At 42.2% G+C, this 25,390-nt stretch overlaps 1 protein-coding gene across 2 annotated transcripts in view; it reads left to right on the forward strand.

Annotated features, from left to right (window-relative positions):
• The window catches only part of LOC138662009 (uncharacterized), a 74,008-nt gene that overhangs the window by 21,956 nt on the left and 26,662 nt on the right, over positions 1 to 25,390 (forward strand). The window contains exons 6-14 of one of the 2 annotated variants that reach the window (XM_069747094.1): positions 3,953 to 3,990; positions 6,153 to 6,244; positions 7,321 to 7,479; positions 8,538 to 8,663; positions 10,419 to 10,529; positions 11,433 to 11,546; positions 14,360 to 14,498; positions 15,111 to 15,169; positions 16,126 to 16,228. In XM_069747094.1, coding sequence (XP_069603195.1) covers positions 3,953 to 3,990; positions 6,153 to 6,244; positions 7,321 to 7,479; positions 8,538 to 8,663; positions 10,419 to 10,529; positions 11,433 to 11,546; positions 14,360 to 14,498; positions 15,111 to 15,169; positions 16,126 to 16,228 — 941 coding nt within the window. The remainder of the gene's footprint in view (positions 1 to 3,952; positions 3,991 to 6,152; positions 6,245 to 7,320; positions 7,480 to 8,537; positions 8,664 to 10,418; positions 10,530 to 11,432; positions 11,547 to 14,359; positions 14,499 to 15,110; positions 15,170 to 16,125; positions 16,229 to 25,390) is intronic. The other variant, XM_069747095.1, reaches the window with a different exon arrangement.

The raw sequence follows: 25,390 nt of genomic DNA on the forward strand, positions 1-25,390 counted from the left end.
TTTACATCTTGAGCTAATGTTTTTATTGATGCCATTTTGGGATACACATGTTATTTTGCTTACTTTTTATTGCATTTTATTTGGGGTAGGATAAGTTTACCGGACAGTTTAAATAATTTTATATATATATATATATATATATATATATATATATATATATATATATATATATATACAGTATATATATATATATATATATATACTAGATGGTGGCCCGATTCTAACACATCGGGTAGTCTAGAAATATGCATGTCTACGTAGTATATAGCAGAGCCACGTAGTATATAGCAGAGCCACGTAGTATATTGCCCAGCCACGTAGTATATTGCCCAGCCACGTAGTATATTGCCCAGCCACGTAGTATATTGCCCAGCCACGTAGTATATTGCCCAGCCACGTAGTATATAGCCCAGTCACATAGTATATTGCCCAGCCACGTAGTATATAGCAGAGCCACGTAGTATATTGTCCAGCCACGTAGTATATTGCCCAGCCACTTGAGGACACAAAAGAGCATAGTAAAACCAAAAACATCACAGTAATCCGCAAGTACTAGTAAAAAGATGTAAAAAACAGGGTATTTGGTTGATACGTTTTTTGCAAAAAATGTATACTAAGCTGCTCCACCAAACGTCAAGGTATACCCATATCAGAGCAGTCCTAACTGATGTATGCAATCCCTATCTGATATATTTAAAAACCTGATCATTTGTATATTACCTGTGTGAACAGGGTTCAGAGAGGAAAAGTCCATGTGGACATGCTGAGTGGAACAGCTTTTGTGCAGATAACCCAAGAGGAGTGGTGGGTAACTCCCTAGTCTTGTAGACACAAGAGAACAATTATGGAAACAGGAACAAATGGGCTACTTGCACAGTGAACAAGTCTGTAGGAACATGCTCACACACCACTGAGTGTTTTTGGTTTTATTATGCTCTTTTGTGTCCTCAAGTTTCTTGGTGGTGTGTCAGCATGTTCCTACAGACTTGTTCACTGTGCAAGTAGCCCATTTGTTCCTGTTTCCAATATTGCGCAGCCACGTAGTATATTGCCCAGCCACGTAGTATATTGTCCAGCCACGTAGTATATTGCCCAGTCACGTACTATATTGCCCAGCCACGTAGTATATTGCCCAGCCACGTAGTATATTGCCCAGCCACGTAGTATATTGCCCAGCCACATAGTATATTGGCCAGCTCAGAGCCACGTAGTATAGAGACTTAAAAAAAAAAAATAAACATATACTCACCTTCCGAGGGCCCGTTGGAAGTCCTGCTATACTTACCATCCACCGCCTTTCTCGCTCCTCTCCACGCTCTCCGGACCGCTCCATTGCAAGCGGCAGCTTCCGCTCCCATCCGGGCGCTGGTGTGAGCAGGACCTATGATGACGTCGTGGTCACATGACCGTGACGTTACGGCAGGTCCTTGTCGCACACCAGCGCTGGGATGGGAGCGGAAGCTGCCTCTTGCAATGGCGCGGCCCGGGGAGCGTGGCGAGGCGCGGGAAAGGCGGCGGAGGGTGAGTATAGCAGGTTTTTTTTTGTATTATTATTTTTAACATGACCTATTTTTACAATTGATGCTGCATAGGCAGCATCAATAGTAAATAGTTGGGGACACACAGGGTTAATAGCAGCGGTAACGGAGTGCGTTACACCGTGGGCCGTTACCGCTGCCATTAACCCTGTGTGAGCGGTGAGTGGAGGGGATTACGGAGCGGGCGCCGGGCAGTGATTGCAGGGGAGTAAGGGAGGGACTAATCGGACATTGCCTTGATAAAGTCGCCCCCTCTCCAATGGTGATGCACCACAGCTATACCCGTTATTTTCGTCCCATATACTCTTCCGCTATGTTGTTCTGCAAAATGTTGGGACAGAGGATGACCCATAAATTTTTTTTTAATATTGCGGATGTGCTCATTCATCCTGATTTTTAAGGGTCGTTTTGTTCTCCCCACATAGAATTTTCCACATGGACATTCTATAATGTAAATTACCCCAGTAGTAGAACAAGTGATACAGTCCCTGATTAGAAATGTCCTATAACCTTTTTTAATATCCATGCATTTTGATGTTATTTTTTCTTTACATGCATTACATTTATGGCATGGGAAAAAAAACTTTTCATTTCATGTGTGTGAGAGAGGACTGTACCAGGGGGAATTTTTTCTGTACTGTGGGGGCAATCATGTTACCCAGATTTTGGCCTTTCTTAAAGACAAAGCGTGGATGGTCGCCGATAATTTCTCCCAATATTTTGTCATTTTTTAAAATGTGCCAGTGTCTACTGACTATTTTGCGGAAGAGATGTGAATTTGAGTTATATTTGGTAATAATAGGGATAAATTCCAGAGTCGCTTTGATTTTTTGGGCTGGATTAATAAGTTCCTGTCTAGGTTTACTGGCGGCCTTGAATTTGGATTCCTCCAGCATTGTTATTTCATATCCTTTTTCCAGGAATTTATTCATTAAAATTTGCGATTCCGCCTCAAAGTCCTGAGGTCTAGAACAATTTCGGTGAATCCTGGTGAACTGGCTCCCTGGAATGTTGAGCAGCCAACCTGGAAGATGGCAGCTATCGAGAGGAATATAGCTGTTGGTGTCAGTTGGTTTAACAAAGGTGCATGTGTGTATTTGCGAGTCTTCCATTATTGAATTATTATTGAATTATATGAGTTATTGAACAATTATTGAAGACTCGCAAATACACACATGCACCTTTGTTAAACCAACTGACACCAACAGCTATATTCCTCTCGATAGCTGCCATCTTCCAGGTTGGCTGCTCAACATTCCAGGGCAGCCACCCGCTCACAGCATCTTCTTCAGACGGACCTCTCTCTCGCAGGAGGAACGCTCATACTCAGCAGCCAGCAACGGAGGTAGGAACAATCTCTAAGCGCTGCCATACACTTTTTTTTTTTTCTCTGTGAAGCATACACACCGCCACTATATTGGCGTTGATTTGGACACCAGATTATTTTTATTTTTATAAACTGGGGTACTTTGGCTCTATAAGATTTTATTTCTCCCTACTGTTGCAGCTATCGCTCCAGCGCATGTCTATAGCCGATTGACTCTATAATGACCATTTAGCACACATCATTCCGATGCTGTAGCAGGGTTTTCTGGATTTTCTGTGTGTTCTATTGCCAGTATTATTCTTTCCATCTATCACCATCTATGCATACTGGCCGTTCTTAATTGCTACCCCCATTCACTACTTTTTGTCTATATATTTTATGAATATGTAATTTTTTATGTATATTTGATATCTCAATAAACATGTTTTGATTATTTTTGATACCTCTATTTCTGGTGTGGACCTCCTGGCCACAACTCATTTACTTCGTACGAACTTTTGATAATTAGGCCGTTTTGATATCAGTCATTGTTCCACAGCCTAACGTTGCTTTATAGGTTTATATGTTTAGGCCTAGAGGTATGCCCTCTGTTGGCCGAGAGGGAAATTTTGTATAGGTGTTGTAATTGGCCCAAATAGTCTTCCATACCGATTAATAGGCCACACATTAAAAAATTATTAAATACTCACCTCTCCTCATTCACCCACTGCTCCGATCTTGGCAGCGAGCATTCTGAAGCTGCTCATTTTTCAGCACAGAGTATGTGAAATAGTGATGTTGTTGCCCCCGCTGTGCTGAAAAGTCAGACACAGAGGGATAATAACGGAGGAGGGAGCATTAACTGATGATCCCCTTCCATAATTGCTTTAAAACTGTATTGGCATCCATGATGCCGATACAGTTGAAAACAATGTCGGGCCGGTGGGCGGTGCCAGCTTGAAGGGTCAAATATAATCACCCTGCAGGCCAGATTTGGCCCACAAGCCAGAGTTTGACGTTTTCATATACATTTTGATACATTTTCTTTTCTGTGACACAGAATTATAGACACTTTGTTCTTATGATTTTATGTTTGTATTTATTACAGAAAAAAAGGAAAGAAGGGGATTATAAAGAGAGTTACAGGTAAAGGATCGCTTCATTTATTGATATCATGAAATGTTTTGACCTGTAGGTGTCCTATGATTGTCGTTCAGGTTTGTGTGTGGGCAATCCCCGATGTTTGGTTGTCCTTTTTAGTTAAGGCAGTGTTCCCCAACTCCGGTCCTCAAGAGCCACCAAAAGGTCATGTTTTCAGGATTTCCTTAGTATTGCACAGGTGATGCAATTATCACCTGTGCAATACCAAGGAAATCCTGAAAACATGACCTGTTGGTGGCTCTTGAGGACCGGAGTTGGGGAACACTGATTTAAGGCAACGTGGGCAGCTGCAGACAGGTGATTTTACTGAATAACATTAATTAGAAAAAAAAATGCCCAAGAGTTCCCCTAATACTAATGTAAAAGACTTTCTAGCAAAAGTAAATCCCTATATTTTGGATTGTGTGATCCCGGAATGCAGAACATGACCCTGCAAACCTCCGCAGCCCCGTTACAGGGAGAGATCTCATGCTTTTAACTAAAACAGAGCTGCCACATTATGTACACATCGATTAGTGAAAGGAAGGAAGGATGTTACCGATCGGCGGCTGCCGAGTACATAATGCACAGAACATGATGTGGCAGCAGCACTGTTTTAGAGTACAGCGAGATCTCCCCCTGTAACGGGGCTGTCGACGTTTGCGGTGTGCTGCTCTGCATGCCAGGAGCTCACAAACTGGAAATTTGTCCACAAGTATTCTAAGAAAGTCTTCTATTGGGACTTTAGGGACACTTTTTTTGAAATTAAAGGGGTATTTTCAATTTTGGATAATATTTCCTACCCATGGGGAATACCTTTACCAATCACTGAGGGTCTGAGCCCTGGGACCCCTACCGATCCTGAGAACCGTGACTCCTAAGGCTATGTGCACCCGTTCAGGTTTTTTTGAGTTTTTTTACGTTTTTTTCGCGGTAAAAACGCTATAAAAACTCATTAAAAACGCATACATTATGCATCCTATCATTTAGAATGAATTCTGCATGTTTTGTGCACATGATGCGTTTTTTTTCGCAAAAAAAAACGCATTGCGGTAAAAAAAGACGCATGTTCATTAATTTTGCGGATTTTCTGCGTTTTTCCTGCTATTCTATGCATTTGGGAAAAAACGCATAAAACGCACCAAAAACGCGTCAAAAACACGGTAAAATCGCGGTAAAAACGCATGCCGATTTCTGGCAGAAATGTCCGGTTTTTGTCAGGAAAATTTCTGCAAGAAATCCTGACGTGTGCACATAGCCTAAGAGCGCCATGTGAATGGATCAGAGATGGATCATGCGCACTGCCACTTGTCTGTGGCTGCCCATTGTTTTCTTAAAGGGACACTGTCACCTGAATTTGGAGGGAACAATCTTCAGCCATGGAGGCGGGGTTTTTGGGTGTTTGATTCACCCTTTCCTTACCCGCTGGCTGCATGCTGGCTGCAATATTGGATTGAAGTTCATTCTCTGTCCTTCATAGTACATGCCTGCGCAAGGCAAGATTGCACCTTGTGCAGGCGTGTACTATGGAGGACAGAGAATGAACTTCAATCCAATATTGCAGCCAGCATGCAGCCAGCGGGTAAGGAAAGGGTGAATCAAAAACCCCAAAACCCTGCCTCCATGGCTGAAGATTGTTCCCTCCAAATTCAGGTGACAGTGTCCCTTTAAATATGAAGGGGGGCCTCAGACAGGTGCTAGGTTCTCTTTAAGTAGATCTTTACAGTTTATGAAAGAATAGGCTGGACAATAAGCAGGATTCTTCATTTACACTGGTGGAGCAGGTTCTTCCCAGTGACCTCTACCTTCATTCATGTTTCGAAAACCAGAGACCTGACTTTTTTTGAAAGCTTTCATACTGATTTTTTTCAGTGGTGTAAAATAAAACTTCTGGGCCTCAAAATCTGTAACAGGGTCCTGAAACTACCATACATAATTTATAATACTAATCTCCACATATATGGGGTTCAGGGACTTCTGGGCTGCCTCAGGAAACTGCACCCCCACATGTCTGTTAATATATGGCTCATTTGTTTCCTCCATAAGGGGCAATACTGGCTTCATTCTTTCAAAACCGATAGCCTTGTGTGATACTTCATTACTTTTATATTCATAATGGGAATAAGATCCTTTAAGTTGTTTTCTCCCTATTTTTTTTTTTCATTTAGGGTTATTTAAGAAAGATAAATCAAAAACAAAAAAATCAAAGAGAGGGATTAACTTCCGATCATTACATTCTGATAGTGATGCTACGGACGGGGTAAGTAGCCAATCCATTTTTTATACTAAAATGTGTTTCCATTTCACATTTTACCTATTGAAAGGTGTAGGGTGAATAATGGTTCGTTTTGTATTTATGTTGTTTTATGCACTTATTAGGATTAGCAGCATTTATGTACAGTTCTTGATATAGAAATGCTTCCTATTTGGCTAACAGGAAGGCGTTTTTTGGAATCGGAGCATTTCACCACCTGAATACTAGTCCCATAGAAATAAATAAAAATGGCAATATCACAATCTGCTGGCACACTAGTGTTTTTGGCCATGTTGGCAGGAAGAAGCAGCCCATTACTCGTTCCTCGAGAAGATGCAATATCCATGCACTTTAAGGAAATGTGTCGTCAGTAAATGGCCTACTGTTTAAATCAGAATTTTATGTTAAATGTGTTTAAGAAAAATTATTTCCATTTTCTCTTTTAATTTTAATTTCGTGATCCACATTAAAAAAAGATGAGAGTTCTTGCAATGTTACACTGACCACAGGGGCTATGCTAGACTTATAATTCCTGTTCTTTCAGGATATTCACATGTAAATTAGCAGCAATTGTCAGAATCTGACCTTTTTTTATATGAAAGCATCTAATGAGGGTGTGCAAAGGTCATTGTGTAGGGAGGGAGAGCACGATCAGATGTGACATAATCTCTTATGTCTGGTGGATCATTTGTTATCAGCTGTGAGTAGAGGTGTCTAACTCTCAGTGTACTTCTGCCTGTGATGATGATGAGACTTCTGAAAAGTCTTCTATAATGAACAAGAAGTTTTAGTCTAAAATAGCCACAGTGTCCATGTGAAAATGGCAAGATTTTTTTTTTACATACAAACTGTGATATATAGAAAAAAAAATAAATAAAAAAATAAATACATTTACATTTAACACAAAAGCCTCAATTAAAATATTTGTTGTGGAATTGTGGTGCCTTATGTAAGCTCAGGGCTTGTGTATGTAAGTGTAATAAATTGCTACAATAAATATACCATTCTGCAGTTCCTATTATATGGCTGAAACACTGCTGTCTCGCTGTGGGATGTTTATGCCTTGATTAATTTATATCCAGGGCTCCGATGAAGACAATGAGGACTCCAATGATGGCAGAGAGGACTCTGATGATGATGATGATGATGACAGAGAAGATGGTATAACGTCAACTATATCCATTATTGACACTGCACTTCAGAAGTGGCAACAGAATCACTGGACTGCTAAAGTTTCTAAGGTATTTGAAAAGTTAAAAAAAAAGTTTCTTCCTGCATCATGAGTTGCGGCTGGATTGCCAGCTGTGAATTTATCAACTCTAATCATGAGTTTTCCAAACTTCATAAAAATAAGGCAAGAGTCTCCAAATGGTAAAGGCTGCAATACTTACCTTTCAAAAAGGCCCAACCACATGTTTTCAGTCCCCATCACCATACTGTCTTGACTCTTCACCATGTGATCCCTTCGGCCAGGTCCTGGCACAGGATCAGGAATACCAGATGCAGGTATGGGAGGCATTGTAAAATGTGATAACGTTACCTTTTGTTATTTTAGCTCACCTGTCATATTTAACAGGGTTATGCAGGATTATATTAGTTTTTTGGCTCATAGTTAAAATATAATTTACCTGTTCTATCCGCCACTGGCTCAGAGCGGTCACTGATTGCTCCTAGCGGCGATTCAGCTGCCGAATGTCAGCAGAGCAGCTCTTCTTCTTCTGGGCTTTTCTGTCGACAGTGCGAGAGTGCGGCGTCATGCTGATTGACAGCCAATTTCCTGCAGTTAGGCAGTAGAGAGCCGCTTGTCAATTATCATGACATTGGCAGTCACGGCTCGTCAGCGGAGCAGGGCGGAAAAGAAGCCGTTGTTCTGTCGACATGACATCAGCAGAGACCACAGAATCACCGACAGGAGAGGTCAGTGTGTTGGCAGAGATCTGCGCTGAGCAGAAAAGGCAGGTAGTTAGCAACTGCCTGCTCGTTAGTTCTTAGGCCCATAGTAGAAAATATTCTGTAGTCCTGGATAACCCATGTAAGTAAAATCTGGATAACCCTACGATGGGAGAAATATTTTTACGCTTGTCAAAGTAAATCATTTACTTTTGCAGCATTTTTAATTCATTTTTTTTTTTTTCATTTATAAAATAGGTCAAATATTACAGTTGTGTTTGCAACATTTAACATTTTTCTGAAATTCTGAGTAGGTTCGAACGCAAATACATATACAGTATTTTTGCTGATAGTTTGTATATATTATAATGGTATATTAACAATCAAATGTATTTTTACCTTTCTTTAGAGCCTAGTAGAAAAAGAAGATGAATACCTGATTTCTGTATACGCCGAGAGTGCGCCAGATACTGCCCTCTGGAATACTAAGAGACGTGCTCAAGACTTTAAATTAATATATGAAAAAATAGGCCAGGTGACACTAACATTGCTTTATACTAGCAAACACACAATCTTGATATTGTTATACTTTGTGTTTATGTAGTTGTGAATTAAGTCTATTCATTGTCATCTACTGATGGAGCAATATGAGTTGTGAGTGGTAAAAGTACAAAGTTTGTATCTCATTCATTTCATCAACCCACAAAGTAAAGTTAAAATGTGAAATGTAATGTATGCTGAATGCCTTAAAAACTGGGGAAAAAAATATTCCAGATTTATTGTTTTGGATTTTTGTACAGTATGTAACCCAAAATTGTATCAGTGCAAACTACAGAAAAAAAATGTCATGGGTGTCAGAGCATGCCAACAAAAGAAAATATATTTTGATAAAGTTATTTTAATTTTTGCAATAGTAGTACAGACTATATAAATGCGTTATTCATGTATCACATACATGTAACCCGTCATTTATACTGAATGGTCAACCATGTTTAAAGAAGTAACATATCAAGAATCGCTGTTTTTTTTAATAGTTCCCCCGCTGTAAACGGTTAATAGATTAAGTTGAAGAAAAAAAAACAAAGTAAGTCAAAATTACTGTACTTAAAGGGGTTGTCCATTCTTCTGATAAAAGTCTACAGTGTGACAGCAGAATTCTAGATCTTCAAAGCGTGTGCACTTCATGATGTTTGGATTCTCTGGTGTCGGCAGCAAGAGCGGGTGGTCACATGCCCACAAGTAAGTGATTTGCATACTCTGGCCACATTCCAACTAGACTGTACAGTCTCGCTCAATACAAGTGAATTAGTGGACACATTCCAACTAAACTGTGCAGTCTCGCTCAATACAAGTGAATTAGTGGACACATTCCAACTAAACTGTACAGTCTCGCTCAATACAAGTGAATTAGTGGACACATTCCAACTAAACTGTGCAGTCTCGCTCAATACAAGTGAATTAGTGGACACATTCCAACTAAACTGTACAGTCTCGCTCAATACAAGTGAATTAGTGGACACATTCCAACTAGACTGTACAGTCTCGCTCAATACAAGTGAATTAGTGGACACATTCCAACTAAACTGTACAGTCTCGCTCAATACAAGTGAATTAGTGGACACATTCCAACTAAACTGTACAGTCTCGCTCAATACAAGTGAATTAGTGGACACATTCCAACTAAACTGTGCAGTCTCGCTCAATACAAGTGAATTAGTGGACACATTCCAACTAAACTGTGCAGTCTCGCTCAATACAAGTGAATTAGTCCAGTTGGATTGTGGCCAGAAACCTGCAAATCACATACTTGTGGTCACTTGTCCACATGCTGTTGCCACCGACAGTGAAGAATCCTGACAGCGTGTGCACCACATCATTATCAAAGTAGCAGACAACTCCTTTATGGGGCGTCCTCAGTTCATATGTTTATGGCTCAAAATGCCACATGCTATAAATGTCTGATTTGGAATCCAAAGTGCGATTACTAATGCAAGTACCAATCACATCAGTGTCTGTCCCTAGTGGGGCTTACAATATAGCTTTCCTATTTTAGACACGCACATACAAATTTCATAGGAAGCCATGGGTATATGTTATTGGACAGGAGATTAGATCCCAGGACTCTAATTCTGTAAGGTAAAATCGCTAGAATCATAATAGCACACTACATGCCAAATTCTATAAACTACAAGTGTCTATGAGAATGATTTTTGGTCTCCGATAAATAAGAGCTGTATTGTTTGTCTCATAAATAACATTGAAAAAAAATGTTTCATTGTTTGTTTCCCAGAAATATACTGATTTCTCAAAGTTTCCAAAGTCAGATGCTTTCGGAGGATCCATAAGTGATGACGGTCCATTTTTCTACTCCATAGGCACAACTCCAGATAAGTTTATAAAAGTGAGTCAGTGAAATGTTACAATAACGAATATCCAAATAGACTCTTCAAAAGGAAAAGGACTTTATCTCCGGTACCACCTATTGGATGTAACAATCCTAAAAGTCAAAATCGACACTTTAACGACATTTGCCACATGAGCTGAGATTAGAAGCCAAACTAGAAACTCCATTTGCAGACACATGTTTCAGAGTGTTGCCCCTCCTCAGTGAAAAGCAGGAGATCTGATCCCGATTAGAGGCCACTCACCTAACCAAATGTGCGGGCACAGGCCTGTGCTTTACCTGCGCCGGCACAAGATGTGCAGTCAACTGTGAATGACCTGTGATAGGTTTAGGCAAATCTGACACATTGTACCATATAACTATAATGTCTTGGAATATACAGGAACTGCAGGCTTATGCTGTGGAGGAAATACCTTAAGCAGATAGTAGATAGCACTGTGTTCATTATTGTAGTTTTTCTGTGTGAACGTAGTTCCGCTCTATACTGTATTGTATGGCTTCTTAGTGTTCAGTTCGTTCTTGTAATTCTCCAGTTCATTCTCCCACAATGTCTAAGTGCTCATGATTCTGCTGAAAGCTCAAATCTACAACACACAATACACATATGCAGAGTTCCTTTTTGTGAACATGGCTTTTGCATTAGATGGTATTAGACACTGTTACTATACACTGAACGCGCTGCTGGAAGACTGGCGCTTTCATATTATAGTGCTATAGGGACGGCAGCTTGGTCTCATAAAATCTGGCAATGTGTAGTCGGACTCGTACAACGCTCAGTATTCGGAAAGGGTTATTAAGTAACTGTGTGATATATTTGATTTATTTCATAATGTATACAGAATCTTTACATACTAAACTTATTTAATTAATTTTTCTTTTTTTTGGAACTTTCTTTTTCAGAAACTGTTGGATCTTATCAAAGTAAAGCAGGATTCGGACGCTGTGTTTTTCTTCTCACCTTTTGACTATGAAGATGATGTAAAAGGAATTCGAAAAGATCTTTCATGTAGTGAGGTAAATGAGAAAGATGGAAGGATCGTAAGAAGAGGCACCAATTTATGGTGAACCGAGGAATAAAATGCAGACAGTGGGCTACAAGCAGGAGACAGTGATTGGAGAGGGGCTTATGTCCGAAATGTTTTAAATATGTAAAAGGGAACTTGTTCCATTAAACATCTTGTCTGACCTGCAGTTGTGGCAGTGTGTTATAGAGCAGAAGGAGCTGAGCAGGTGATACATAATATATATTTGTAGGAAAATACTTAGAAGTCCACTGGGCAGGACGCTAGTCTTCTATGCGCTGTTTGGTTCTATACAGAAGTCTGTCAGCCCGATTTTATCTTTTGCCCTCAACTTACAGTGGATATAAAATGTCTACACACCCCTGTAAAATTGCCAGATTAGGCCAATCACATTTACATTAATGATAAATAGAAGTCAGTGCATAGCTGCTACAATTCACAGTGATTCTGATTAACCTCCATATAAAGGTTAGCTGTTCTAGGAGGATTTTCCAGACATTTCCATTAAAAGCCATGGTTTGTAAATTGCTTACAACACAGCAAAGGAATCATATTGTTGAATGTTATCAGTCAGGAGGAGGATACAATCATTTTTCAAGGCATTAGATATGCCAGAATCACTGTGAAGACGATCAACAAGTGGCTTAAATTTGGTACAAAAGTGACATTACCTAAAACTGGACAGCCATCAAAAATGTTATCAAAAGGCAAGAAGATAATTGGTCCAGGAGGCTGCCAAGAGGTGTAGAAACAACATTAAAGGAGCCTCAGGAATTTCTGGCAAGTGCTGGTTGTGTACTACATGTGACAATCTCCTGTATTCTTCATATGTCTGGCCTTTGTGGTATGGTGTGAAAAAGGGAGCCTTTTCTTCCAAAGAAAAACATCCAGCCCAGCTATGTTTTGCCAAAACCTATATCAAGACTACCAAAAGCTTGTTGGAAAACGTGCTATGGTGTGATGAGACGAGGTTGAACTTTTTGGCCATAATTCCAAAAGATATGTTTGATGCAAAGCCAACAATGTTCATCACCAAAAGAACACCATACCCACAGTGAAGCATGGTCTAGGCTGCAGTATGTTTTGAACTGCTTTTCTTCCACCAAAAAAAAGATTACAGTTGATTTTTCATTTGAATTGTAAATTAAATGTAATGTTTTGAAATGATTCTTCTTGGTATGTTTTTTTTTTTTTTTTTGCAAAAACCTGGCATTTTAATAGGGGTGTGTAGACTTTTTACATTCACTGTAGCTATATGTGTGTTTTTACATCATTGATCTGTTATCTGGTTTCCACAAGATAATCGCCTCCACAAGATAATCCTCTGCCATATCCATCAGCAGAGCAGCATTTACAGTTTTAGGCCGGTTTCACACGTCAGTGGTTCCAGTACGTGTGGTGACAGTTTCCTCACGTACCGGAGACACTGACTCACGTAGACACATTAAAATAAATGTGTCTCTGCACATGTCAGCGTGTTTTCACTGACCGTTTGTCCATTTGCAAAACACGGAGACATGTCAGTGTTCGTGGGAGCGCACGGATCACACGGACCCATTAAAGTCAATGGGTCCGTGTAAACACGTACCGCACACGGATGCTGTCCATGTGCCATCCGTGTGCTGTTCGTGTACGTTTTTCCTGTCATAAGGTTAAAATTGTAAAAATTGTTGCAATACACGGACACACGTACAGCACACGTACAGTACACGGACCCTAAAAACGTACTCACGGACATCACACGGATCCCACATGGATGGCCTACGTGAGCACACGGACACGGATAACTCCGGTACCGTTTTCTCCGGTACCGGAATTATTTGGACGTGTGAGACTGGCCTTACATCACCGACCTGTCAGCAGCAGTTTTCAAACACAGCTCAGACCTGCAGGAAAGTTGTCCTTCCCTAGAAACCAGTTGACAGATGTAAAAATACTCTTGTGGCTATGTTGATGTAGATGACAGAAGACAACATTTTTTAGACACACAAGACCATACACAGGAGAATAAAGCTGAGTCTTACCATAGATTAGCCCTATGCTATATTTGTTGGGGATACAGTTGAGCTGAGTACCTTTTAGCATAGCTGTGTAGGAAACTGCTGCTATATTACACATTCATCAGTCAAATGGTTTACAGGACAGCTCTGAAACATTATTTCAGAGAGGTGGGAGTAATCAGGAGCACACATCAGAGAGAGGGGACTGTAGCACTGAGGAGAAGCTGGGTGCTGCTGGGAAATGGTGCTTTATCATTGTAAGAATAGATCGCTCATTCAGTTCTTTGAAGCTGGATGTAGGTAGGGGCACATAGAGTGGAAAGAAGACACAAAGATAGAAGAAAAGAATATTTGGGCTTGGTCTGTATCTTAACATTAAGCATGCATCGATAGCACTTTGTGAAAAAATAAAGTGATTGGGGGAATAACCCTTTAAGCTTTGATGAAATTGTGAGTAGGATATAAAAAATAGCAGGTCAGCTTGTTGTATTTAGTTTCATGTAAAAAATATATTGCATAGTAAAGGGCTTATCATAGTTATGATAGGTGTTTACTATGAGTGAAGACTTTTTTTGTCCCAGAAACAAGGACGTCTTGTCCATGAGCTCATTGTCATAAAAGTAAATTGAATTGAGCTTCAATTCAAGATTTGTCCCATTAAAAAGATTGCTGCAGTTCTTTAATGGTTATCATTATGTGAATATAAAAACAATGATGGAAACAATTATCCTTGATATAACAAATATCCTACAATGTATACAATGTATTCACCAAAAAATACACTTGTCATTTAATAAAAACTTAGGAGGAACATCTCAGTGAGCAGACCACCAGCGATGATGAATCCTGTGGAGACTCTAATAATAGCGGAAAGGATCCTCATTACCCCAAGATTGCATTTAGATCTCTTTGTGAAGAAAATGATGAGGAAAAATCCAATGAGGGTCTGTATCTAATAGCTAGTTTTGTAACTACCATAATAAACATAACACCTCCCACTCATTCATATATTTCACAATAAACCACCATAATATTTCTGTAATGCCCTTCTCTTTTTTTTTTTCTTAACAAATCAATGGCCATCGTCTTTCTAGGGTAAGCATTGGTGTAGATGTTGATTTCTAAAACTAAATATGAAAAAAAGCTTTTTGGGAAATTAAAAGTGATACTTTTGGCACAAACCAAAAATTCAGCTGCAGCCTTGAAAGTTTTGGGGAATTTGTGGATGTTTTCTAGCAGTCCACAGTATATTCAGATCCTGGGTGGTTGTTGTGACTTTATTCAGATGCTGCAGTGTGTCCTTTCTTATATAATTGGTAATTACAACCATGGCTCGGGACCCGCTTGTCCCTTGTGGTTCTCCTTCAACAGAAACCACATAAGCGAGACTTGGAGACTACAGTAAAATATTCCATTCCAGGCAATAGCTACATTGCCTGCAGTACCAAAAGGTTTTAAGAAAAGTAGTATAAAATATAGATGTAACAAAACAAAACAAAAAAAAAAGAATCATAAATGCTTATGAATAACCGAACTCGATTTTTACCTTTCTACAGCTGCAGATAAAAAATCTTTATCCAGCAATCTTCTGGACACATCAGAACAGGAAAACAAGGTACTAAAAGTTAGATTTTATCTTTTGTCAAACTTTTTATTTTGTGTTTTATTCTACTATTGATATAAAGTTAAATTGAAACTTTCCCCTTCTGTTAAAACCCTTCGTGGCTAATCTTTGCTGTTGTAGGTCAGTCAATGTCTAAAGGCCCCCATACACATAAGACTAACAGCGGCCAAACCAGCCAATATTCGCCAGCTCGGCTGACAGTCTAATGTGAGGAGGCCTCCCGACTCTCTCCCAACAGAGGTTGTTCAAGGTGATCCTTGATCCGATCTTTATATTTTCAGCGAGATAAGCTGTCAAGTCACACATCTTCTCTGAGAGTGTGCTTTGGATATATGAGATAAAACTGGAGCTTTTTGATGTTATATCAGCTCTATGTAAACTGGTATAAAAATGAAGCATCCAAAGAAAAGAACATCGTACCTACTGTGAAACATGGAGGAAGCTCAGTTATGTTTTGGGGCTGCTTTGCGACATCTGGCACAGGGTGAAGTGAATGAAGACCTGTGTAGCTCTATTCTGTTTGCCCATAGATTCATTAATTATGACTTATTTATGGACTGTATCATTCTATGGTGTAGACAAAATTAGATGCACTGACATAAGAATATTATGCAAGCACAATGTATGTATCTGCATCTATAAGACATATATGCTATAAATGTCCCAGGTGAGAATACCACTTTATACTATACAAATTTAGCACCAAAATCTTCCATCTTGCATTTGTTGGTTTATTTTTCATGCTAATCTTTAACCTTTTGAAGTGATGCTCTTCTGCAGCGTTGCTTGTTCTGCATTGACTAATACATATAATACTATGGTTTTAGTGCTAATATGGCTAAAGTATTAAGATTTTATATGCAGACCTATTGTAACCACATGCTACGCTGTCAATGCTTTCAAGTAAAGTAACCTGCTAAATTATATTCTATTTCTTTATTGTACAGTCCAAAAATGACAGTGAATTCACCATGTTCAACAAAAGTGATTCTAAGGACTGTTATCAACCAGATGGTATATGGCAACGACTCAAGAGAAAACACAAAAAAAGTATTTAATTGGTTATTTATAGTGTATCATTACAAGCAAGAAATCTAAGACTGCGTTCACATGTCCAGTAATCATTCGTTTGAAAATGGATCCATTAAACAAAGAAAACTGGATCAGTTTCAACCGATGAAAAACTGATACATTTAAAAGAAATAATTACGGTATATAAATACCTTTTAGAAATCCCTAGACTCCCCTGATTGTGCTGCTCTTTTCCTTTTTGCACTGCAGAGAGATTCACATTTGTAGCTTTTGGAGCACAGTATGTGAAATCTCTGCTTGTGGTGCAACTGCGTGTTTCTTCATAGTATTCTCTGGGGACTGTTATGACCTGGTGGTTAGGAGCACCTGGAAAGACCTGATGGTTAAACCGATACAGGACAAGCTCTGGGAAGTGGGAACTCTGCTGACCGCAACCCCTAATCCTATCACACACACTAGAAATAGCCGTGGAGCGTACCTGACATGGCCTAGACGCCTCGGCACAGCCTAAGAACTAGCTAGCCCTAGAGATAGAAAATAAAGCCTACCTTGCCTCAGAGAAATTTCCCCAAAGGAAAAGGCAGCCCCCCACAAATATTAACTGTGAGTTAAGATGAAAGTCACAAACACAGAAATGAAACAGGTTTTAGCAAAGGGAGGCCAGACTAACTAAATAGACAGAGGATAGGAAAGGTACGGTATCTTTGCGGTCAGCACAAAAACTACAAAAGACCACGCAGAGTGTGCAAAAAGACCCCCGCACCGACTCACGGTGTGGAGGCGCCACCCTGCATCCCAGAGCTTCCAGCTAGCAAGACAAAATCATGAAAGCAAGCTGGACTAGAAAACCATGAACAGAAAATAACAATTGGGGACTTAGCTCCTTGCAGGAAGAGACAGGTCTCCAGAAAGATCCAAGAGCGAACTGAACCAGCACAGGAACATTGACAGCTGGCAAGGAGTAACGATCTGAGTGGAGTTAAATAGAGAAGCCAGCCTAAGAATAACCTAGGTCACCTGTGGAAGGAACCTCAGATCCAGCAACTCCACTCACAGCCACCAGAGGGAGTCCACGGACAGAACTCGCCGAAGTACCATTCACGACCACAGGAGAGAGCCCGATAACAGAATTCACAACAGTACCCCCCCTTGAGGAGGGGTCACCAAACCCTCACCAGAACCCCCAGGCCGATCAGGACGAGCCAAATGAAAGGCACGAACCAGATCGGCAGCATGAACATCAGAGGCAACAACCAAGGAATTATCTTCCTGACCATAACCCTTCCACTTGACCAGGTACTGGAGTTTCCGTCTCGAAATACGAGAATCCAAAATCTTCTCCACCACATACTCCAACTCCCCCTCGACCAACATCGGGGCAGGAGGGTTAACGGAGGGAACCATAGGCGCAACATATCTCCGCAACAACGACCTATGAAACACATTATGGATGGCAAAAGAAGCTGGAAGGGCCAAACGAAATGACACAGGATTGAGAACTTCAGAAATCTTATGAGGGCCAATGAAACGAGGCTTAAATTTAGGAGAGGAAACCTTCATAGGAACATAACGAGACGACAACCAAACCAAATCCCCAGCACGAAGTCGGGGACCAACACAGCGATGGCGGATAGCGAAACGTTGAGCCTTCTCCTGGGACAATGTCAAATTGTCCACTACGTGAGTCCAAATTTGCTGCAACCTGTCCACCACAGAATCTACACCAGGACAGTCCGAAGGCTCAACCTGCCCTGAAGAGAAACGAGGATGGAAACCGGAATTACAGAAAAAAGGCGAAACCAAAGTAGCCGAGCTGGCCCGATTATTAAGGGCGAACTCAGCCAAAGGCAAGAAGGACACCCAATCATCCTGATCAGCAGAAACAAAACATCTCAGATATGTTTCCAAAGTCTGATTGGTTCGTTCGGTTTGGCCATTTGTCTGAGGATGGAAGGCCGAAGAAAAAGACAAATCAATGCCCATCTTAGCACAAAAGGACCGCCAAAACCTTGAAACAAACTGGGAACCTCTGTCCGAGACGATGTTCTCCGGAATGCCATGCAAACGAACCACATGCTGGAAAAACAATGGCACCAAATCGGAGGAGGAAGGCAATTTAGACAAGGGTACCAAATGGACCATCTTAGAGAAGCGATCACAAACCACCCAGATGACCGACATCCTTTGAGAGACAGGGAGATCTGAAATAAAATCCATGGAAATATGCGTCCAGGGCCTCTTCGGGACCGGCAAGGGCAAAAGCAACCCACTGGCACGAGAACAGCAGGGCTTAGCCCGAGCACAAATCCCACAGGACTGCACAAAAGAACGCACATCCCGTGACAAGGAAGGCCACCAAAAGGATCTAGCCACCAAATCTCTGGTACCAAAGATTCCAGGATGACCAGCTAACACTGTTGTGAATTCTGTGGCAGAGCTCCCTCCTGTGGTCACAAGTGGTACTTCGGCTGATTCTCTCTGTGAGCTTCCATTGGTGGAGGAAAGTGGTACTGCGGCTTCTGAGTTTCCTTCCTCAGGTGATGTGGTGAAGTCGTTAGGTGCTGCTCTATTTAACTCCACCTAGTGCTTTGATCCTGGCCTCCAGTCAATGTTCTAGTATTGGACCTGTTTCCTCCTGGATCGTTCCTGTAGCCTGCTGCTTTGCATAGCTAAGTTCCGCTTTGCTATTTTGTTTGCTGTTTTTTTCTGTCCAGCTTGTCTATTTGTTTTTTCCTGCTTGCTGGAAGCTCTGGGACGCAGAGGGTGTACCTCCGTGCCGTTTCTCAGAGCTCGTTCTATGTTTTTGGGTTATTGTCAGGTCACTGTATGTGCTCTGACCTCTATGTCCATTGTGGTACTGAATTACCTTATCATAACAGTACTGGAGGCCCAAAGTACTAATGATTCTCAATAGAGGGAAAAAAGAAGTTCTGAGACCATTTTTTTTTCTCTGCACTGTGTTTTGCCTTTTTTTTCCCCTAGACATTTGGGTGGTTCAGGACACAGGTGTAGCGATGGACATTAAAGGTCTGTCTTCATGTGTGGATCAGCTCACGGCAAGAGTACAAAATATTCAAGACTTTGTGGTTCAGAATTCTATGTTAGAACCGAGAATTCCTATTCCTGATTTGTTTTTTGGAGATAGAACTAAATTTCTGAGTTTCAAAAATAATTGTAAACTATTTCTGGCTTTGAAACCTCGCTCCTCTGGTGACCCAGTTCAACAAGTTAGGATCATTATTTCTTTTTTACGTGGCGATCCTCAGGACTGGGCATTTTCTCTTGCGTCAGGAGATCCTGCATTAAGTAATATCGATGCGTTTTTCCTGGCGCTCGGATTGCTGTACGATGAACCTAATTCAGTGGATCAGGCAGAGAAAAATTTGCTGGCTCTGTGTCAGGGTCAGGATGAGATAGAGGTATATTGTCAGAAATTTAGAAAGTGGTCCGTACTCACTCAATGGAATGAAGGTGCGCTCGCAGCTATTTTCAGAAAAGGTCTCTCTGAAACCCTTAAGGATGTCATGGTGGGATTTCCTATGCCTGCTGGTCGGAATGAGTCTATGTCTTTGGCTATTCAGATCGGTCGACGCTTGCGTGAGCGTAAATCTGTGCACCATTTGGCGGTATTACCTGAGCTTAAACCTGAGCCTATGCAGTGCGATAGGACTTGGACCAGAGTTGAACGGCAAGAACACAGACGTCTGAATGGGCTGTGTTTCTACTGTGGTGATTCCACTCATGCTATCTCTGATTGTCCTAAGCGCACTAAGCGGTTCGCTAGGTCTGCCACCATTGGTACGGTACAGTCAAAATTTCTTCTGTCCGTTACCTTGATCTGCTCTTTGTCTTCGTATTCTGTCATGGCATTTGTGGATTCAGGCGCTGCCCTGAATTTGATGGACTTGGAGTATGCTAGGCGTTGTGGGTTTTTCTTGGAGCCCTTGCAGTGTCCTATTCCATTAAGAGGAATTGATGCTACGCCTTTGGCCAAGAATAAGCCTCAGTACTGGACCCAGCTGACCATGTGCATGGCTCCTGCACATCAGGAGGTTATTCGCTTTCTGGTGTTGCATAATCTGCATAATGTGGTCGTGTTGGGGTTGCCATGGCTACAAGTCCATAATCCAGTATTAGATTGGAAATCCATGTCTGGGTCCAGCTGGGGTTGTCAGGGGGTACATGGTGATGTTCCATTTCTGACTATTTCGTCATCCACCCCTTCAGAGGTTCCAGAGTTCTTGTCTGATTACCGGGATGTATTTGATGAGCCCAAGTCCGATACCCTACCTCCGCATAGGGATTGTGATTGTGCTATCGATTTGATTCCTGGTGGTAAATTCCCAAAAGGTCGACTGTTTAATTTATCTGTGCCTGAGCACGCCGCTATGCGGAGTTATGTGAAGGAGTCCTTGGAGAAGGGGCATATTCGCCCGTCATCGTCGCCATTAGGAGCAGGGTTCTTTTTTGTAGCCAAGAAGGATGGTTCACTGAGACCTTGTATAGATTACCGCCTTCTAAATAAGATCACGGTTAAATTTCAGTACCCCTTGCCGTTGTTATCTGATTTGTTTGCTCGGATTAAGGGGGCTAGTTGGTTCACCAAGATAGATCTTCGTGGTGCGTATAATCTTGTGCGTATTAAGCGAGGCGATGAATGGAAAACTGCATTTAATACGCCCGAGGGCCATTTTGAGTATCTAGTAATGCCATTCGGACTTGCCAATGCTCCATCAGTGTTTCAGTCCTTTATGCATGACATCTTCCGAGAGTACCTGGATAAATTCCTGATTGTGTACTTGGATGACATTTTGATCTTCTCGGATGATTGGGAGTCTCATGTGAAGCAGGTCAGAACGGTGTTTCAAGTCCTGCGTGCTAATTCTTTGTTTGTGAAGGGATCAAAGTGTCTCTTTGGTGTTCAGAAGGTTTCATTTTTGGGGTTCATCTTTTCCCCTTCTACTATCGAGATGGACCCTGTTAAGGTCCAAGCCATCCATGATTGGACTCAGCCGACATCTCTGAAAAGTCTGCAAAAGTTCCTGGGCTTTGCTAATTTTTATCATCGCTTCATCTGCAATTTTTCTAGTATTGCTAAACCATTGACCGATTTGACCAAGAAGGGTGCTGATGTGGTCAATTGGTCTTCTGCTGCTGTGGAAGCTTTTCAAGAGTTGAAGCGTCGTTTTTCTTCTGCCCCTGTGTTGTGTCAGCCAGATGTTTCGCTTCCGTTCCAGTTCGAGGTTGATGCTTCTGAGATTGGAGCAGGGGCTGTTTTGTCGCAGAGAAGTTATGATTGCTCGGTGATGAAACCATGCGCCTTCTTTTCCAGGAAGTTTTCGCCTGCTGAGCGAAATTATGATGTGGGCAATCGAGAGTTGCTGGCCATGAAGTGGGCATTCGAGGAGTGGCGTTATTGGCTTGAAGGAGCTAAGCATCGCGTGGTGGTCTTGACTGATCATAAGAACATGACTTATCTCGAGTCTGCCAAGCGGTTGAATCCTAGACAGGCTCATTGGTCGCTGTTTTTTGCCCGTTTTGACTTTGTGATTTCGTACCTTCCGGGCTCTAAAAATGTGAAGGCGGATGCTCTGTCTAGGAGTTTTGTGCCCGACTCTCCGGGTTTATCTGAGCCGGCGGGTATCCTCAAAGAGGGAGTAATTGTGTCTGCCATCTCCCCTGATTTGCGGCGGGTGCTGCAAAAATTTCAGGCTAATAAACCTGATGGTTGCCCAGCGGAGAAACTGTTTGTCCCTGATAGGTGGACGAATAAAGTTATCTCTGAGGTTCATTGTTCGGTGTTGGCTGGTCATCCTGGAATCTTTGGTACCAGAGAGTTAGTGGCTAGATCTTTTTGGTGGCCATCTCTGTCGCGGGATGTGCGTTCTTTTGTGCAGTCCTGTGGGATTTGTGCTCGGGCTAAGCCCTGCTGTTCTCGTGCCAGTGGGTTGCTTTTGCCCTTGCCGGTCCCGAAGAGGCCTTGGACACATATCTCTATGGATTTTATTTCAGATCTTCCCGTCTCTCAAAAGATGTCAGTCATTTGGGTGGTCTGTGATCGCTTCTCTAAGATGGTCCATTTGGTACCCTTGTCTAAATTACCTTCCTCCTCTGATTTGGTGCCATTGTTCTTCCAGCATGTGGTTCGTTTGCATGGCATTCCAGAGAATATCGTTTCTGACAGAGGTTCCCAGTTTGTTTCGAAGTTTTGGCGAGCCTTTTGTGGTAGGATGGGCATTGACTTGTCTTTTTCCTCGGCTTTCCATCCTCAGACTAATGGCCAGACCGAACGAACCAATCAGACCTTGGAAACATATCTGAGATGCTTTGTTTCTGCTGATCAGGATGACTGGGTGTCCTTTTTGCCTTTGGCTGAGTTCGCCCTTAATAATCGGGCCAGCTCGGCTACCTTGGTTTCGCCGTTTTTCTGCAACTCTGGGTTTCATCCTCGTTTCTCTTCAGGGCAGGTTGAGTCTTCGGACTGTCCTGGTGTGGATACTGTGGTGGACAGGTTGCAGCAGATTTGGACTCATGTAGTGGACAATTTGACCTTGTCCCGGGAGAAGGCTCAACGTTTCGCTAATCGCAGATGCTGTGTGGGTCCCCGACTTCGTGTTGGGGATTTGGTTTGGTTATCTTCTCGTCATATTCCTATGAAGGTTTCCTCTCCTAAGTTTAAACCTTGTTTCATTGGTCCGTATAGGATTTCTGAGGTTCTTAATCCTGTGTCTTTTCGTCTGACCCTTCCAGATTCTTTTTCCATACATAACATATTCCATAGGTCATTGTTGCGGAGATACGTGGCACCTATGGTTCCATCTGTTGATCCTCCTGCCCCGGTTTTGGTGGAGGGGGAGTTGGAGTATGTTGTGGAGAAGATTTTGGATTCTCGTGTTTCAAGACGGAAACTCCAGTATCTGGTTAAGTGGAAGGGTTATGCTCAGGAAGATAATTCCTGGGTCTTTGCCTCTGATGTCCATGCTCCCGATCTTGTTCGTGCCTTTCATGGCTCATCCTGGTCGTCCTGGGGGCTCTGGTGAGGGTTCGGTGACCCCTCCTCAAGGGGGGGTACTGTTGTGAATTCTGTGGCAGAGCTCCCTCCTGTGGTCACAAGTGGTACTTCGGCTGATTCTCTCTGTGAGCTTCCGTTGGTGGAGGAAAGTGATACTGCGGCTTCTGAGTTTCCTTCCTCAGGTGATGTGGTGAAGTCGTTAGGTGCTGCTCTATTTAACTCCACCTAGTGCTTTGATCCTGGCCTCCAGTCAATGTTCTAGTATTGGACCTGTTTCCTCCTGGATCGTTCCTGTGGCCTGCTGCTCTGCATAGCTAAGTTCCGCTTTGCTATTTTGTTTGCTGTTTTTTTCTGTCCAGCTTGTCTATTTGTTTTTTCCTGCTTGCTGGAAGCTCTGGGACGCAGAGGGTGTACCTCCGTGCCATTAGTTCGGTACGGAGGGTCTTTTTGCCCCCTTTGCATGGTTTTTGTAGGGTTTTGTGTTGACCGCAAAGTTACCTTTCCTATCCTCGCTCTGTTCAGAAAGTCGGGCCTCACTTTGCTAAATCTATTTCATCTCTACGTTTGTCTTTTCATCTTAACTCACAGTCATTATATGTGGGGGCTGCCTTTTCCTTTGGGGTATTTCTCTGAGGCAAGGTAGGCTTATTTTCTATCTTCAGGCTAGCTAGTTTCTCAGGCTGTGCCGAGTTGCATAGGGAGCGTTAGGCGCAATCCACCGCTGCCTCTAGTGTGGTTGGAGAGGATTAGGGATTGCGGTCAGCAGAGTTCCCACGTCTCAGAGCTCGTTCTATGTTTTTGGGTTATTGTCAGGTCACTGTATGTGCTCTGACCTCTATGTCCATTGTGGTACTGAATTACCTTATCATAACATAACACCGAACAATGAACCTCAGAGAAAACTCTACTAGTCCATCTATCAGGGACAAACAGTTTCTCCGCTGGACAACGGTCAGGTCTATCAGCCTGAAACTTCTGCAGCACCCGCCGCAAATCAGGGGAGATGGCAGACAAAATTACCCCCTCTTTGAGAATACCAGCCGGCTCAGGAACATCCGGAGAGTCAGGCACAAAGCTCCTTGAAAGGGCATCAGCCTTCACATTCTTAGAGCCCGGAAGGTACGAAACCACAAAATCGAGACGGGAGAAAAACAGCGACCATCGAGCCTGTCTAGGATTCAACCGTTTGGCAGACTCGAGATAAGTCAAATTCTTGTGATCCGTCAAGACCACCACGCGATGCTTGGCTCCTTCAAGCCAATGTCGCCACTCTTCGAATGCCCACTTCATAGCCAACAACTCTCGATTGCCAACATCATAATTGCGCTCAGCAGGCGAGAACTTTCTAGAAAAGAAAGCACATGGTTTAATCACCGAGCCATCCGAACTTCTTTGAGACAAAACAGCCCCTGCTCCAATCTCAGAAGCATCAACCTCGACCTGAAACGGGAGCGAAACATCTGGCTGACACAACACAGGGGCAGTAGAAAAACAACGCTTCAACTCCTGAAAAGCCTCAACGGCCGCAGAGGACCAATTGACCGCATCAGCACCTTTCTTGGTCAAATCAGTCAACGGTTTAACAACACTAGAAAAATTAGCGATGAAGCGACGGTAAAAATTAGCAAAGCCCAGGAACTTCTGCAGGTTCTTCACAGATGTAGGCTGAGTCCAATCATAAATGGCCTGAACTTTAACAGGGTCCATCTCGATAGTAGAAGGGGAAAAAATGAAACCCAAAAATGAAACCTTCTGAACCCCAAAGAGACATTTAGACCCCTTCACAAACAAGGAATTCGCACGAAGGACCTGGAACACCATTCTGACCTGCTTCACATGAGACTCCCAATCTTCCGAAAAGACCAAAATATCATCCAAATATACAATCATGAATCTATCCAGGTACTTTCGGAAGATGTCATGCATAAAGGACTGAAACACAGATGGAGCATTAGAAAGCCCAAATGGCATCACCAGGTACTCAAAATGGCCCTCGGGCGTATTAAATGCTGTTTTCCATTCATCGCCCTGTTTAATACGCACAAGATTATACGCCCCTCGGAGATCTATCCTGGTGAACCAACTAGCCCCCTTAATCTGAGCAAACAAATCAGACAGTAGCGGCAAAGGGTACTGAAATTTGACCGTGATCTTATTAAGAAGGCGGT

This window comes from Ranitomeya imitator, chromosome 2 (genome assembly GCF_032444005.1).
Source record: "Ranitomeya imitator isolate aRanImi1 chromosome 2, aRanImi1.pri, whole genome shotgun sequence".
NCBI classification, from domain to species: Eukaryota; Metazoa; Chordata; class Amphibia; order Anura; family Dendrobatidae; genus Ranitomeya; species Ranitomeya imitator.